General features: G+C 33.7%; 1 protein-coding gene across 1 annotated transcript in view; it reads left to right on the top strand.

Moving 5' to 3' along the window:
- Positions 1-6,613, top strand: part of LOC123701427 — a 28,750-nt gene extending 22,137 nt beyond the window's left edge. Inside the window, exons 4-8 of the mRNA XM_045648902.1 lie at positions 88-191; positions 899-1,102; positions 1,327-1,409; positions 1,539-3,526; positions 3,698-6,613. Of these exons, the coding sequence (XP_045504858.1) occupies positions 88-191; positions 899-1,102; positions 1,327-1,409; positions 1,539-3,526; positions 3,698-5,565 (4,247 nt within the window). The 3' untranslated portion in view covers positions 5,566-6,613. The remainder of the gene's footprint in view (positions 1-87; positions 192-898; positions 1,103-1,326; positions 1,410-1,538; positions 3,527-3,697) is intronic.
- Positions 6,614-16,997: the final 10,384 nt, after the last annotated feature.

Raw genomic sequence — 16,997 nt, forward strand, 5'->3', positions numbered from 1 at the left:
TTGATAATTGGTTTCATCCAACATATTAATAATTTATATGTAAATTAAAAGACAAGTCTATTTTTACAATTAAATATAATATTCCAGGGTGCGGAAATGGAAAATACTTGAGTGTGAATCCTTCCGTGTTCGCGGTCGGCGGCGACAGGTGCTCGAGGCTATCAGCGCAAGCCCACCAGAACAATAATGAGGTAAATAATACTCAATCATAATAGCGCTTCCTCGATGAATGGACTATCTAAAACCGAAAGAATTTTTCGAATCGGATCAGTAGGTCCCGAGATTAGCGCGTTCAAACAAACAAACTCAGCTTTATAATATTACTATAGACAGTATAGATTTAACTTTAAGTTTATAAATCATATTTACTGTTGATCCTAGTAGGTAGTGCCTTGACTGAACATATTCATAGTGCTCTGTAATGACTATAGGTTCCCTAAAAATACTATGTACTCTATCTATCATCATCTATCATTAATTATTACTAATCTAGCCCTGGAAACAATCTTGGGATGACATTGAATAACTCTCACTGCACTATAAATGAAATATTTAAAAAATCAAATGTTTATTTGCTCGTATAAATGGTAATTTAAAGGTTATATACAATACACACTAATACAAAAGTTGAAAAACTGTGATTTATTCTGCGACAACCTGCTCCCATTTCGCGACGAATCATTTTATTGCTTTCACACGCTTGCGAATCAGATTTATCTGTATTTCACCGAATTGTGGAATGCAACAGTTACAAGACCACTCAAAACTAAAAAAAATATTCAGGTCGTATGCGACAACCTCAGCCTCCCGTCGGAAGACGAATTATTCGACACATTTCTACTATCATTGTAGCCACCCAAACACTAGAAAACTATAACACACGTATACCAATCACCAGGTGGTCGTATGCGACAACCTCAGCCTCCCGTTCCGCGACGAGTCGTTCGACGCAGTGCTCTCTATCGCGGTGGTGCACCACTTCGCGACGGTGGAGCGCCGCGCGATGGCGCTGCGGGAGCTCGCGCGGATCACGCGGATCGGCGGCCGGCTGCTGCTCACCGTGTGGGCCATGGAACATGAGGGACGGAACTTTCATTCGCAGGTGGGTGGATTTTGTGCAGTTTTATGTTAGAGCAGTGGCTAGTAGTTCGCCTCGTGGTAGGGGATCACAGCCGTCCATGAACATTTGCAAAGGTGGAGCCTATATAGGAGATTTTAGTAATTAAAATAGTACTAAGTTATTTAAAAGTAAATTCATACGTTTAGATAATTCTATTTTTAATTAGATACTCTAAAATACATCCTAATTTTGAATATTTTTTTCAGGACGTCCTGATTCCATGGCACAGACCAGTGACGCTCTGTCCGCCTCCGCCTGGTCCGCGATTCCTGTCTGTTGAAAATGAGCAGTAAGTATCTAATTTTATAACGAAAAGTAATTAACGCGATAAAACCTAAAAATATGCACAAAATATAATAAAAACACTATATTAAATTGTTTTTTTAGTCTAATATCATAATATTAAATGTTTTTACAGGACAGCGGAACCATGGAAAAGCCGGGATGGCTCACCAGGATCGTCGTCCTTGTCTTCACCAAATGAAACGTGCTATTCATTTGTAAGACGAGCGTTACAGCGGTTAGCTGGCCGGCGATCCTTCCTGCCTTCGTGGAACCTAGGGACTAGGGTTAACACTAGACCGTGTCCTCGCGGTCAACCAGAACCACCAGCAGCAGATCTTCCAATCGAATTACGAAGATTAGACGAAGTTCTACCTCCTAGATTAATTGCACAACCATCTGACTCAACCACTTTAAAATCAAGAAGTCTCACGGACATTGCTGACATAGAACGTCACGCGATGGTGCGATCGAGGTCCAGTTTACCCAGTCTTGGTGCTGAAGAACGCGAACCACCGCCTTCCGAACCTCCACCCGTTGAAACTACGGAACGTAAGAAACCCAAATTAGTTAAACAAAAGAAATCTATTAACGAAGATGACGCGGAAGAAGATCTCGATAAACCTACTGACATGAAAAGTCTAGTCGAAGAAATGCCCAATTTTAAGGTTCATACATATAAAATGCAATCAAGAAAGCCTGGGGTATTTAAACAAACTTCGTTAAACGAGGAACTCATGTCAGCAGAAAGGTTAAGAGAAAAGGAGCGATTAAGAAAAAATATACAAAAACAAGCGTCCCTCAATGAAGAGTATTTATATAGACGACCAGGAACTCTCGATTCAATACGTGACTCGATTTTCTCAACATCGGCTACAACTGCTAAAAAATTTCAGTCCCTAAAAAACGGCCTCACAAACAAGTTCAAAACTTCCACAACGAATATAGATAAGGTTACGGTATTTGTACGAATGCTGCAAGGTTGGAAAAATCATGGTCCTGTACCGGAAGTTCCTACACCAAGTGACAATAATACAACTAATGAAAAAAGCTGTCCTGAGCGACGACATTCTAGAGAAGATGGTTCCGATTCATCTAAAGATAGTAGTTTACAAAGTGATACTAGTGTCGATTCGGAAGACAGTTTCGCTTCAGTAATATATGTACCTAAAGCGGACGGCAGTGGTGATCCTTTATCGCCGACTCCATTATCACCAGGTCCTACTTCCCCTCGATTAAAAGTATCATCGGTACCTACTTCACCACGTATGAAAAGCTCACCAGGATTACCATCTCCAAGAATAAAGCAAGCATTTCCACTGATTCGACCACCATCTTCACCCAATGCAGTACAAGCTGCTGCGAATTTTAACAAAATACTCGTCGCACAATACAGTCTTAAAAACTATTCCACAACAAATAACGTCCCTGTTGTACCTTTAAAGCCTCAATCAAAGAGTCAACCTAATTCTCCGCCAAAGCCTGAAGAACAAGTGAAAATGATAATACCTCCAATTGAAAACCTGCCTATTATAAACAAAACTAAACCCATTCCTGTTCCTGAAATATTGGAAGAAATTGACACAATATCACCTATACAAGAAGAAGAAGAAACTTCAACGGACGTTACAAATGAGCTTATTGCAGAAATAAACAAAGACATTGAAGAAATTCATAAGCTCACATTGGAAACTAATGATTTAGAACCTCGAATACTTCAAGACACGAAGCCGTATCCAAAAATAACACTTCAAACTGTGGCTGAATTACCAGAAATACCTCAATTCAAGCCTAAAGAAAGCAACAAATCCCCTGTCTCGGATAATTTAGATTCTAGATTGGCGGACAAAAGACGAAAAGAAAGAATACGACAAATAAAAGAAATGTTGAATAAAGGAATTCCTTCAATAAATACAAGTCGTCGACCACCGTTTCCCATTGTTCGTACAACAGGCAAATCTGAACCCATTGCTAAAACCCATCCAAAGCTCATGTCATTGGAACTATTCAACCCAGCTATAGACGATATGGATAGTGACTCTAGTGGAGTTTCTTCACCGGATTCTGTCGATAGCGTGATAAGCGTAGTGCCAGAGGAATTACGCAAGACTGCAGTTGAAAAAGGTAATTTTCTTTTTTCATTCATTATTGCAACTTTCTAAATTTATGCAGCGAGTAGATATAATAGAGGTAGATGAATAATTAAAATAAATAATTGACTGAATTTTTGTACATTTAAAACTATAAAAACAAAATATTTCTTCATTTGTATTCAAGTGATATTTTTTATTTCAGATTTGTCAGCATCTGAATTGCAAACCAAGAAGGAGGAAACTACTACTGAAGAAAAAACGCCTTTGATATTAAATACTCCGCAAAACCTCATAGAAGCAGTTGCGGAAGTTGCACAAACACTTGATGAAACATGTGAAACTGTTATACAGTCAAGTCCAAGATCCAAAAGGAAAAATTTAGATAAAATTGAAAGCTCAGAGGCCATGGCAATTGTACAAGGAGCTTCTAGTAGCAGTAGCAGCAGTAACTGGAGCCTTAATAAGCTTTCGCCTGGTGATTTAAGAATATTGGAGGATAAATCGAGGTCCCAGTCTCATACGAGTTCAAGTGGAAGTTCTTCGAGCTTAGAACGTCTGTCCCCAGGACGACGATCTAAGGACAGGTCCCCGAAACAAGGAAGTACCAGCAACTCAACATGGAGCTTAAATAGGTTGTCACCAAACCGACCAGAAGGACGTTCTTTAGATGAAAACTATACCAAAAATCATCGAAGTCCGACACGCTTACCGTACGATTCTATCTCAATATCAAGTACAGACTCGGAGAAATCAATTTCGAAATCTGAAAGTTTCAACCGAATCCAAGCGAATGAACCTCTAGTAACGTGTAAATCAGATATGATTGCAAAGGACGAAGAATGGGTTGATCAAAATCGTGGTCAACATCTTACAGAGTTTGCTGAAAAATTGAGCGAAAAGTTACTGCAAGAAATAGACCAATATTCCAAACGAATAAACGAAGAAGACTTCGATCTTCCAAGTAGCAGTAGTAGTGAAAAGAGTATTTCACTGCGATTGAAGCGAGAAGAAGAGGACAGAAATACACAAAAAATATTAGATGAACTATCTGATAGTCTGCAACACCTCGAGGACCCATACTTAACCAAAGGCGGAAATGATGGAAATAATTTCGGTAAATTTAGCGACAAAACAAAATACGTGACGTGCCTACAAGACTCTCAAGAAATGGATATAAATAAATTATTTCCTAAGTGCAGCACTAAGACAAAGACCAAGAAAAGATCAAAAGACGTCGATCCGATTATTAATAAATACAGGGAACTCAAGAAAACTATGAAAGTAACTAGCGAAGAAGATATTTTCTTAAATAATTGTGCCAATATTCAATATAACGTAAAGACAATTACAGATGATAAGACGCCCGAATTGACGGATATAAAAAACCCAGATGAAGACAGTGCAATATCATCGAGTAACGGAAATCCAGAAATAACGATCGATTCGGGCGCGTATGATACAAGTCAATCTCTCGAAACTGGATATTCATTAGAGTCAGAAATAAGTGTAGACTCATTATGTACAAGCACGGATAAACGATCATCATTAAAAGTAGGACAATCTACTGACTCAAGCGATTTGGACAAAATGGAGATTAGTCCGGAATCGATGACTTCCCGTTCCAGCACGAGCACGGCGCCATTAAAATCAGGGTTTTCAATAGAATCCAGCGACACATCTGCTGGAAGCGACTGGAGTCGAAGAGATAAAACGGGAAGTACTGCGTCTCTGGGGTGTGCGAGTTTGGCATCGTTGCCTTCGTGCAGTGAATGTTCTAAAGACAGAAAATTCCTGGAAACGCGATCTTCGTCAGAAGACACTGCAACCATGCCTGTCGCACCACCCCGGCTACCCCACGCACCGCTGCTGCCTTCACTGAGCGACGGGTCGGACAGCCTGCCCTCAGAAGGAGGAGCGGTGACCTACCATCGTTACTACCACGTATTCAAGAAGGGAGAACTCGATCAGTTAATCGAGAAGTATGTGGAGAGCCTACACGTGGTATCCTCGTACTACGATCAAGCGAGTTGGTGCGTTATAGCTGAAAAAGTTCAAGTGTGGACTATTTAAGTGTGGTGTCTTACGAACGTCATTTATTTTCGATGATCAACATTCTAAAATAACCATTGCTACGTTAGACACATTAGTGACGAATATTTCCAAGTGACCTTTCTTATAAACGCTTACCGAGTGACGAGGACCGTTCGGGATATTCGGATCTTTACCGTGTGTAAAACTACGCAAATGCCAAAGCGAAGCTTTTGTTTTTAAAAATATTCTAGTCACTATACTATAATAATTGTTATCTCTATGTAATCGTATTTACTCGCCCACTACGGAGGATAACACCCCTGTTTAAAGAAGGGCCTTCGGTGTTCTATGCGATTATAGAACTCGCATAAAAAGAAAACTAAGAGCTTTAAATAGTGAAAATATTAATTATAATATACTATATACTTCAGAGGCTCAAATAATATAAGCTACACATAGCTTATTTATTGTAATCTACCGAACGTATACCTGCTGTAATATTTCGTAGACATCTAATTACGTTTATACCGTTATTCAACACGAAACTGTTAAGGTCCATTCAACTGTGCTTAGGTATTCTATGACAATAACACGATTTCATTGCTTAAAATATTTAATATTGTGTAACATAATATCCGAACGAATTACTTGTGGAATTTTTATTTTAAGTTTTGAACAATGGTATAAACATTTAAAATTTTAATCGTATTTTAATAAAATGTAAATTATTTTCAGTATTATAATACCAAAGAGCTGGCCTCGCTGTTGAAGTTTTGTAAAAAGTATGTTATCTGCGTATCGTATTTTACTTTGTTGGTGTAGTTAATCTGAACAATTTAAATTTAAGATTGCATGTACAGTACAACAGCTGTTTGAAAATACGTAATATTTTGTGCTGTTATCTATTGGAACTTGATTATAATAAGAATATTATGCGATCGTGTGGGCAAAATCTTAAGCACGCGTTATCCAGTGATTATATTATTACATCAACCTAAACAAGGTGAAAGGTAAGACGTTAGACAAATTTAGACAGGAGCTTTTACTCATGAAACTCAACAACTTTTGTTCTACAACTTTGCTGAATTCGTAGAAAAAAAATTGGACTTTGTACGGAAACTTCGCTAATCAGCTGACAGATTTCCATACAAAGTCCAAATTTTTTTCTGTAGAAGCTCCTGTCTAAATTTGTCAAACGTCTTACCTTTCACCTTGTATAATATGTTCCCTACAATTATAACGAGACTTTTATATTTATTTTTGAAATGGTACCTAATAACCTAATAACATTTAAATTTCTACTCGTGCCACTTATTAGCTTACATTAATTTTGCGATTTTTTATTAGATACTAGGTTTCCGCCCGCGGCTTCGCCCGCGCAGTCAAAGAAAACCCCGCATAGTTCCCGTTCCCGTGGGATTTCCGGGATTGCGTAATTTTCCCGGTATAAAAAGTAGCCTATGTCCTTTATCGGGCATTAAAATATCTCTATACCAAATTTCATGAAAATTGGTTCAGTAGTTTAGGCGTGATTGAGTAACAGACAGACAGACAGACAGAGTTACTTTCGCATTTATAATATTATAGTATGGATTTATTAACTAATTAATTGTTAGTTTTTTTGTTAACTAGTTAAGTTAGTTTATTTCCTCATAATTTATATTACTTTAAACAAAAGTAAAAACAAAAGAATTTCTCATGATACGACACTACTTATATTCTTATTATAGCCATATTCTCAAAAAAGCACCCTAATTGTAATACTTATTTATAGCTGTCAATATATTTCCATTACTTATAGAGCAGTTAATTTTTTATTTTCCTTTTAAATGTTTTCGTGTCGACTTGCTTGTATATTGTACCCACAATAATTAATTGTTTTAACTTTTACGTATAGAAAAAATTACCTTTACAATAACTTAATATTTACTTTAAATTATTTATAACTGCTCTACAAATCGTTATTGCAAATTATCTTTACCTTATATAATACTTGAAAGTACAAAATACTCAATATGTACCTACTTTTAAGTGTACTTTGCGCTGTTACAAGAATAACATTCGTTTTGATACAAATATTTACTTAGACAATTTTCTTATTTTTTTCCAAATAATTGAATAAGACAAAACGAATTATATATTTTATTTTAATTATTAATAATTAGATAAGTTTATTTGTAATTAATGCATTATAAATATCTAAACACGTTACGACATTCGATATAACCAAAAAATAAAATGGCAGTCGCTTCGCATTAGTCTATAATATTGCCTGAATATTTGTTGATAATGTAAATAATCGCTATAAGTACATGAAGCTATTAGAGTAATATTATCAGAATCAGTGAGATTATCATTAACATAGTATAGATAAATAATGAAGCTGTACCTTTAATCTTTTACAGAAAGAACAATTTAATAAATGGAATACCTATGTCAATTCACAAATATGATCTACATGATTTATGATTTAAATTTTGAGTACCATTTACCTTTTTTTCGTTACTCAACTTGTTATTTCATTGCTTGACTTGATTATAATTAACTATTTAACAAAGCATTTACGATTGGGCTAAGGTAAAAAAAAATACAATGAAAGAATCTCAAGGCGTAAATATTAAATGTACAGCTGTGTCTACTTACACTAGAGTAATTTTAGAAAATAAATACAATACTATAGTGAATAGGACAAAGTTTATGCACAATATAATTATAAATGTCCAATAATTCTCAGTCGTCACCTAACGACATTACAAAATAATATTTTGATACAAATAATTAGTTTCATATTCTTTTCAGACAATATAAACATTTTTTTATTAATATGTGCATATTTCTTGTGAATAGAGAAAAATACTTAATCGGTCATATTTTAAAATAGCAATGTTGGCTAAGGAAATTTGGATCGAAGTTTACGAGACTGCATTCATAAGAAAAATGCATTGTTTATAATTTATAAGTATCTATAATAATATATATTTGACTATAGAGCGTAATGTAGAACAATCTAATAAGAAATTAAGCATGCAATTTATGCTATAATAAACAGTAATCGATTAACAAAATCACATACCTACCTAATATTACAATGTTTTATCAACGCATATCAAATCGACTTTCTTTCGCGAGTTTCTTTTCGATCATTAATATTCATTTAAATGATTCATACAGGGTGATGCTTTGTAATTACAATTTAAAATTTAGTTAAAGGCACGTAGAAATAATTAGGTAATTAATATCCTTTTCTCCATGTGACCAAATCGCTATATATTTTCTGTTGTTATCTATTGAAGTATATTTTATCTATGGTATAGATACTCTTTTCCATTAAAAATGTAATTAATTGTAAACAAAAATCTAAGATCTTATCCATTAATGACAGATTAAGATACAAATTATAAAACTATAAATATTATACATAAATTATTCTCAAAATAAAACTTTGTCTACACTAGACCAATATCAGCCTTACTTAATAAGAAAATAGATTATTCCTATTAGTGATTAAACGTTTTGGAAAAGGGTAAGAGTATCCATAAATTTATTTTTTCGTATCGCTACATACATTTGTAAATATAGTTTATGCAGTACGTAATAACATGCAGTTGCTGATCATTACATATTGGCTTGTCTGTGATAAAAATATTGTTATAATATTGGCACAATACCGCGATTACTCAAATACCTACTTTGTTTTATCCAGCAGAATGTAAATGTTGCCATTTTATAGTTATATTGTAGAAATACCGATTAAAACAAAGGGTTTCAGAATATTTCTTAAACTTTAAAATTAAAGATTTTTTATTACAAAACTATGGTTTGCAGTATTTTAAAAACACATAATATACATGCATTGTCCTGTTCATATTAGCACTATGAGTGGGAGAAAATTTTATAGAAAAGTTTATGATGTTTTTATATAATATCACTGTAAAGTGGCAACATATTCAAATGATTTTCTTACACATAGATAAATGGATTTTAGAAATACATAGTACCTAGCTCTTCATTTACTATCATAGACGCTAAAATTATTATAACGAAACATTGAGATAATATTGCTTCGTATGGAGGAGACACCACGAACAAAATCTGTGCGCCATTTTTTTGCTCTAACTAAGTTTTAAAAATTATTATCTAGTTAGGTACTTACCGATGAAAGTAATTCCTTTGCACTTTTCCGTATTATTTGTATTATTTGTGCAATATCGTAACACACACGAAGGCATATTTGATGCGTTTCACTTTAAAACAAATAAAAAATGAGCGTGCAGTTACGCCATATGGCGTATGTTGAGCGGAACATAAGTGATGTAGGCGGTGTCGTCTCCATATGTATATCTCAATGTAACGAAATCGAAAATTACATTGTGATATATTATTAGTTTATTTTGAAACATTAATCCATGTTAATGCACAATTTAAAATAATAAATTTATAATGATTAAAAATTTTCCTCACGATGTTAACAGATAGCAAATTAGGTTTCAATAAATACATAGAATCGATCTTTTACGAAACAAAATTCGTTCAACAAATATACAGTAATAAATTGTAAGCTTATTATACTGTATCTATACATTAGGTGACAACATTCACAATAAAATGAAGACTCAAATAATGAACTTGAAGTTTTATTTAGTCACTAGCTGCTCCCCGCGGTTTCACTCGCATTACTCCGCTGCTGATGATCTTAGCGTGATTATACATAGCCTTCCTCGATAAATGAGCTATCTAACACCGAAAGAATTTTTTAATGCCCGGTTCCTATATTTTAAAAACGATCCGTTTTAGTTACGAATAGTAGTATAATTAACCAAGCGTAAGCGAAAATCGTTCCTATAAAAAACGTCTCGTCAAGCAACTTACCGACGGCTTCCTACTGACGGATGGGAGGGTTACTATTAACGAACGGTAAGCATATTGTATGGAGAAGACAGTTTATCGCGTTCCTATGCCCGGTTCCTATATTCAACGGATCGTCATAGTATCAAAGCTACTATCCGTTTTTCTAGAACTAACTACGAGTCGTTATTACCGTTCCACAATTTTATTTCTTGACGTGCTGTCGACGGACATCCGTTGGTCATAAAAATACCGAGCCCTCTTCACTCACAGATGTGCGTTTCGTTATAAGCCAAATTGAAATTAAAATTACACAAAATTCAGGACAAAATAAGTTAAATATACAGCCGAATTATAAACTTTAAGAATAAAGTTTCTTATTAATAAAGAACTAATACTAAAGAACTATATATTTGTAGACATCTGCGTGATAATTTTCCTTCTAAACAACCTAATGCGTTACACAGAAAGCAAAAACGGAACGTTTTTCTCGCGCACGCGTGCATTGCTTGTCAGTTGTCAAATTATTGTCATTCATTGTTGATTCATTGTCAAGTTTTATAATTAAAGAATAACAATACAACGACGACTGTTTATATATTTATTAAAAATGGATATTACGCCGGTAAGTACGCCTTTATATTTCTTCTTTAAAATCGTCTGCCGCTTACTTTTTGCTTCGGACACTCTTAAGTCAAACATTGCTATTTCTGTTACAGAAATCGAAGAAGGCTATGAGTAAAGACGAGGTTGCTCAATTATAACCAGTAAGGAGACTAATGCTTCTACGAATAAATTAAAGGATGAATGTTGGTCTTCGTTGACCAACACATTTAATGCAAAAAGTGGTCAAATACCAGGAAAACTTTTTATTTTCAGCCAAAAAATTCAAACATAATAAGGATGATGGACAAATATTATGAAGAAATAATTGAAATACTGAACACACAATAACTAATTAATTTTTGTATATTATTAAGCAATATATCTAGACATACGGTAGAAAAAGAATTTGTTAGTGCTAAATGTAAATCTTATGTAAAAAATGTATTTAATTCAGAGAGCCTATTACAGCGTTAAGGAATATAATATAGAAGATGATAATCGATGGAGGGTTGTCGCGTAAGAATCACAGGACAGTTCTTTGGCATATATTATGTAGTTACATATTATTATGTAAAATTAAACTGTAATAAAGAAATAAAACTTTTATTCCATTTTATTATGTACTTTTATTTATTTTTTATTATTTACAATACAATGTTTAAAAAATTGATTTCTACATTGCAAACATAGACATATAATATATATATATACTAGTGGTCCGCCCCGGCTTCGCCCTTGGTACATGTTTATGTTTTCTTTCCATAATAACCATCCTCGTACTTCAAGGAATATTATAAAAAAATAATGATCGAAATCGGTCCACCCGTTCACGCGTGATGCCGTGACCAAGGGAAATAGGTCTGCCACTGATATCGATTTTGTGCCTAAAGCATAGAACCTCAGCGTCAACAGTAATTGATGTTATGGAGATACCCCATGATTCCTGAAATGACAACATAAATTAGGTATGTAATAAGGTTAGACGTGTTTGGTATAATATTAATGCCTCCATTAAACTAACCTGGCTCCTTTTATTCGTACGTCTGGATAAATTTGAAGAAGTAATTGTTCAACAGGTTCTTTATCTTTATCAAGTCGAAATCTCAATTGAAATTCGTGAGAATCCAGGGTCGCAAAAAAATCCACTCCTTCTCTATAATATATACTCTTTCACGCCCACTATCTTCTTCCGAAATTCGATATAATATTAAACACTTCTCTATCACTATCTGAACTCCACATTTCGATATTGAAGCGGAAACAATGAAATAGTAAGAATTTAACCGCCCGAAATCGACGGGTAAACAAAATGCTATACGAATAGTAACTTTGACAGCATAATGACGTTAAAAATATTTATAGGAACGCGATAAACTGTCTTCTCCATACAATATGCTTACCGTTCGTTAATAGTAACCCTCCCATCCGTCAGTAGGAAGCCGTCGGTAAGTTGCTTGACGAGACGTTTTTTATAGGAACGATTTTTGCTTACGCTTGGTTAATTATACTACTATTCGTAACTAAAACGGATCGTTTTTCAAATATAGGAACCGGGCAAATATTTTTAATGTCATTATGCTGTCAAAGTTACTATTCGTATAGCATTTTGTTTATGCCCGGTTCCTATATTCAACGGATCGTCATAGTATCAAAGCTACTATCCGTTTTTCTAGAACTAACTACGAGTCGTTATTACCGTTCCACAATTTTATTTCTTGACGTGCTATCGACGGACATCCGTTGGTCATAAAAATACCGAGCCCTCTTCACTCACAGATGTGCGTTTCGTTATAAGCCAAATTGAAATTAAAATAACACAAAATTCAGGACAAAATAAGTTAAATATACAGCCGAATTATAAACTTTAAGAATAAAGTTTCTTATTAATAAAGAACTAATACTAAAGAACTATATATTTGTAGACATCTGCGTGATAATTTTCCTTCTAAACAACCTAATGCGTTACACAGAAAGCAAAAACGGAACGTTTTTCTCGCGCACGCGTGCATTGCTTGTCAGTTGTCAAATTATTGTCATTCATTGTTGATTGATGATTCATTGTCAAGTTTTATAATTAAAGAATAACAATACAACGACCACTGTTTATATATTTATTAAAAATGGATATTACGCCGGTAAGTACGCCTTTATATTTCTTCTTTAAAATCGTCTGCCGCTTACTTTTTGCTTCGGACACTTTTAAAGTCAAACATATATTTCTGTTACAGAAATCGAAGAAGGCTATGAGTAAAGACGAGATTGCTCAATTATTATAACCAGTAAGGAGACTAATGCTTCTACGAATAAATTAAAGGATGAATGTTGGACTTCGTTGACCAACACATTTAATGCAAAAATTGGTCAAATACCTACCAGGAAAACTTTTTATTTTCAGCCAAAAAATTCAAACATAATAAGGATGATGGACAAATATTATGAAGAAATAATTGAAATACTGAACACACAATAATTGAAATACTGAACACACAATAACTAATTAATTTTTGTATATTATTAAGCAATATATCTAGACATACGGTAGAAAAAGAATTTGTTAGGTAGTGCTAAATGTAAATCTTATGTAAAAAATGTATTTAGTTCAGAGAGCCTATTACAGCGTTAAGGAATATAATATAGAAGATGATAATCGATGGAGGGTTGTCGTGTAAGAATCACAGGACAGTTCTTTGGCATAATATATTATGTAGTTACATATTACTATGTAAAATTAAACTGTAATAAAGAAATAAAACTTTTATTCCATTTTATTATGTACTTTTATTTATTTTTTATTATTTACAATACAATGTTTAAAAAATTGATTTCTACATTGCAAACATAGACATACATATAAATATACTAGTGGTCCGCCCCGGCTTCACCCTTGAAATACTGAACACACAATAACTAATTAATTTTTGTATATTATTAAGCAATATATCTAGACACACGGTAGAAAAAGAATTTGTTAGTGCTAAATGTAAATCTTATGTAAAAAATGTATTTAGTTCAGAGAGCCTATTACAGCGTTAAGGAATATAATATAGAAGATGATAATCGATGGAGGGTTGTCGCGTAAGAATCACAGGACAGTTCTTTGGCATATATTATGTAGTTACATATTACTATGTAAAATTAAACATAGTTATAAAGAAATAAAACTTTTATTCCATTTTATTATGTACTTTTATTTATTTTTTATTATTTACAATACAATGTTTAAAAAATTGATTTCTACATTGCAAACATAGACACATATATATACTAGTGGTCCGCCCCGGCTTCGCCCTTGGTACATGTTTATGTTTTCTTTCCATAATAACCATCCTCGTACTTCAAGGAACATTATAAAAAAATAATTATAGAAATCGGTCCACCCGTTCACGCGTGATGCCGTGACCAAGGGAAATAGGTCTGCCACTGATATCGATATTGTGCCTAAAGCATAGAACCTCAGCGTCAACAGTAATTGATGTTATGGAGATACCCCATGATTCCTGAAATGACAACATAAATTAGGTATGTAACTAATAAGGTTAGACGTGTTTGGTATAATATTAATGCCTCCATTAAACTAACCTGGCTCCTTTTATTCGTACGTCTGGATAAATTTCAAGAAGTAATTGTTCAACAGATTCTTTATCAAGTCGAAATCTCAATTGAAATTCGTAAGAATCCAGGGTCGCAAAAAAATCCACTCCTTCTCTATAATATATACTCTTTCACGCCCACTATCTTCTTCCGAAATTCGATATAATATTAAACACTTCTCTATCACTATCTGAACTCCACATTTCGATATTGAAGCAGAAACAATGAAATAGTAAGAATTTAACCGCCCGAAATCGACGGGTAAACAAAATGCTATACGAATAGTAACTTTGACAGCATAATGACATTAAAAATATTTATAGGAACGCGATAAACTGTCTTCTCCATACAATATGCTTACCGTTCGTTAATAGTAACCCTCCCATCCGTCAGTAGGAAGCCGTCGGTAAGTTGCTTGACGAGACGTTTTTTATAGGAACGATTTTCGCTTACGCTTGGTTAATTATACTACTATTCGTAACTAAAACGGATCGTTTTTCAAATATAGGAACCGGGCATTACTCGTCGATTTCGGGCGGTTAAATTCTTACTATTTCATTGTTTCCGCTTCAATATCGAAATGTGGAGTTCAGATAGTGATAGAAAAGTGTTTAATATTATATCGAATTTCGGAAGAAGATAGTGGGCGTGAAAGAGTATATATTATAGAGAAGGAGTGGATTTTTTTGCGACCCTGGATTCTCACGAATTTCAATTGAGATTTCGACTTGATAAAGAATCTGTTGAACACTTACTTCTTGAAATTTATCCAGACGTACGAATAAAAGGAGCCAGGTTAGTTTAATGGAGGCATTAATATTATACCAAACACGTCTAACCTATGTAATAACATACCTTATTTATGTTGTCATTTCAGGAATCATGGGGTATCTCCATAACATCAATTACTGTTGACGCTGAGGTTCTATGCTTTAGGCACAATATCGATATCAGTGGCAGACCTATTTCCCTTGGTCACGGCATCACGCGTGAACGGGTGGACCGATTTCGATAATTATTTTTTTATAATGTTCCTTGAAGTACGAGGATGGTTATTATGGAAAGAAAACATAAACATGTACCAAGGGCGAAGCCGGGGCGGACCACTAGTATATATATATATGTCTATGTTTGCAATGTAGAAATCAATTTTTTAAACATTGTATTGTAAATAATAAAAAATAAATAAAAGTACATAATAAAATGGAATAAAAGTTTTATTTCTTTATTACAGTTTAATTTTACATAGTAATATGTAACTACATAATATATGCCAAAGAACTGTCCTGTGATTCTTACCCGACAACCCTCCATCGATTATCATCTTCTATATTATATTCCTTAACGCTGTAATAAGCTCTCTGAACTAAATACATTTTTTACATAAGATTTACATTTAGCACTAACAAATTCTTTTTCTACCGTGTGTCTAGATATATTGCTTAATAATATACAAAAATTAATTAGTTATTGTGTGTTCAGTATTTCAAGGGCGAAGCCGGGGCGGACCACTAGTATATATATATGTATGTCTATGTTTGCAATGTAGAAATCAATTTTTTAAACATTGTATTGTAAATAATAAAAAATAAATAAAAGTACATAATAAAATGGAATAAAAGTTTTATTTCTTTATTACAGTTTAATTTTACATAGTAATATGTAACTACATAATATATGCCAAAGAACTGTCCTGTGATTCTTACACGACAACCCTCCATCGATTATCATCTTCTATATTATATTCCTTAACGCTGTAATAGGCTCTCTGAACTAAATACATTTTTTACATAAGATTTACATTTAGCACTACCTAACAAATTCTTTTTCTACCGTATGTCTAGATATATTGCTTAATAATATACAAAAATTAATTAGTTATTGTGTGTTCAGTATTTCAATTATTGTGTGTTCAGTATTTCAATTATTTCTTCATAATATTTGTCCATCATCCTTATTATGTTTGAATTTTTTGGTTGAAAATAAAAAGTTTTCCTGGTAGGTATTTGACCAATTTTTGCATTAAATGTGTTGGTCAACGAAGTCCAACATTCATCCTTTAATTTATTCGTAGAAGCATTAGTCTCCTTACTGGTTATAATAATTGAGCAATCTCGTCTTTACTCATAGCCTTCTTCGATTTCTGTAACAGAAATATATGTTTGACTTTAAAAGTGTCCGAAGCAAAAAGTAAGCGGCAGACGATTTTAAAGAAGAAATATAAAGGCGTACTTACCGGCGTAATATCCATTTTTAATAAATATATAAACAGTGGTCGTTGTATTGTTATTCTATAATTATAAAACTTGACAATGAATCATCAATCAACAATGAATGACAATAATTTGACAACTGACAAGCAATGCACGCATGCGCGAGAAAAACGTTCCGTTTTTGCTTTCTGTGTAACGCATTAGGTTGTTTAGAAG

The sequence above is a fragment of the Colias croceus genome, chromosome 21 (genome assembly GCF_905220415.1).
Source record: "Colias croceus chromosome 21, ilColCroc2.1".
Classification (NCBI taxonomy): Eukaryota; Metazoa; Arthropoda; class Insecta; order Lepidoptera; family Pieridae; genus Colias; species Colias croceus.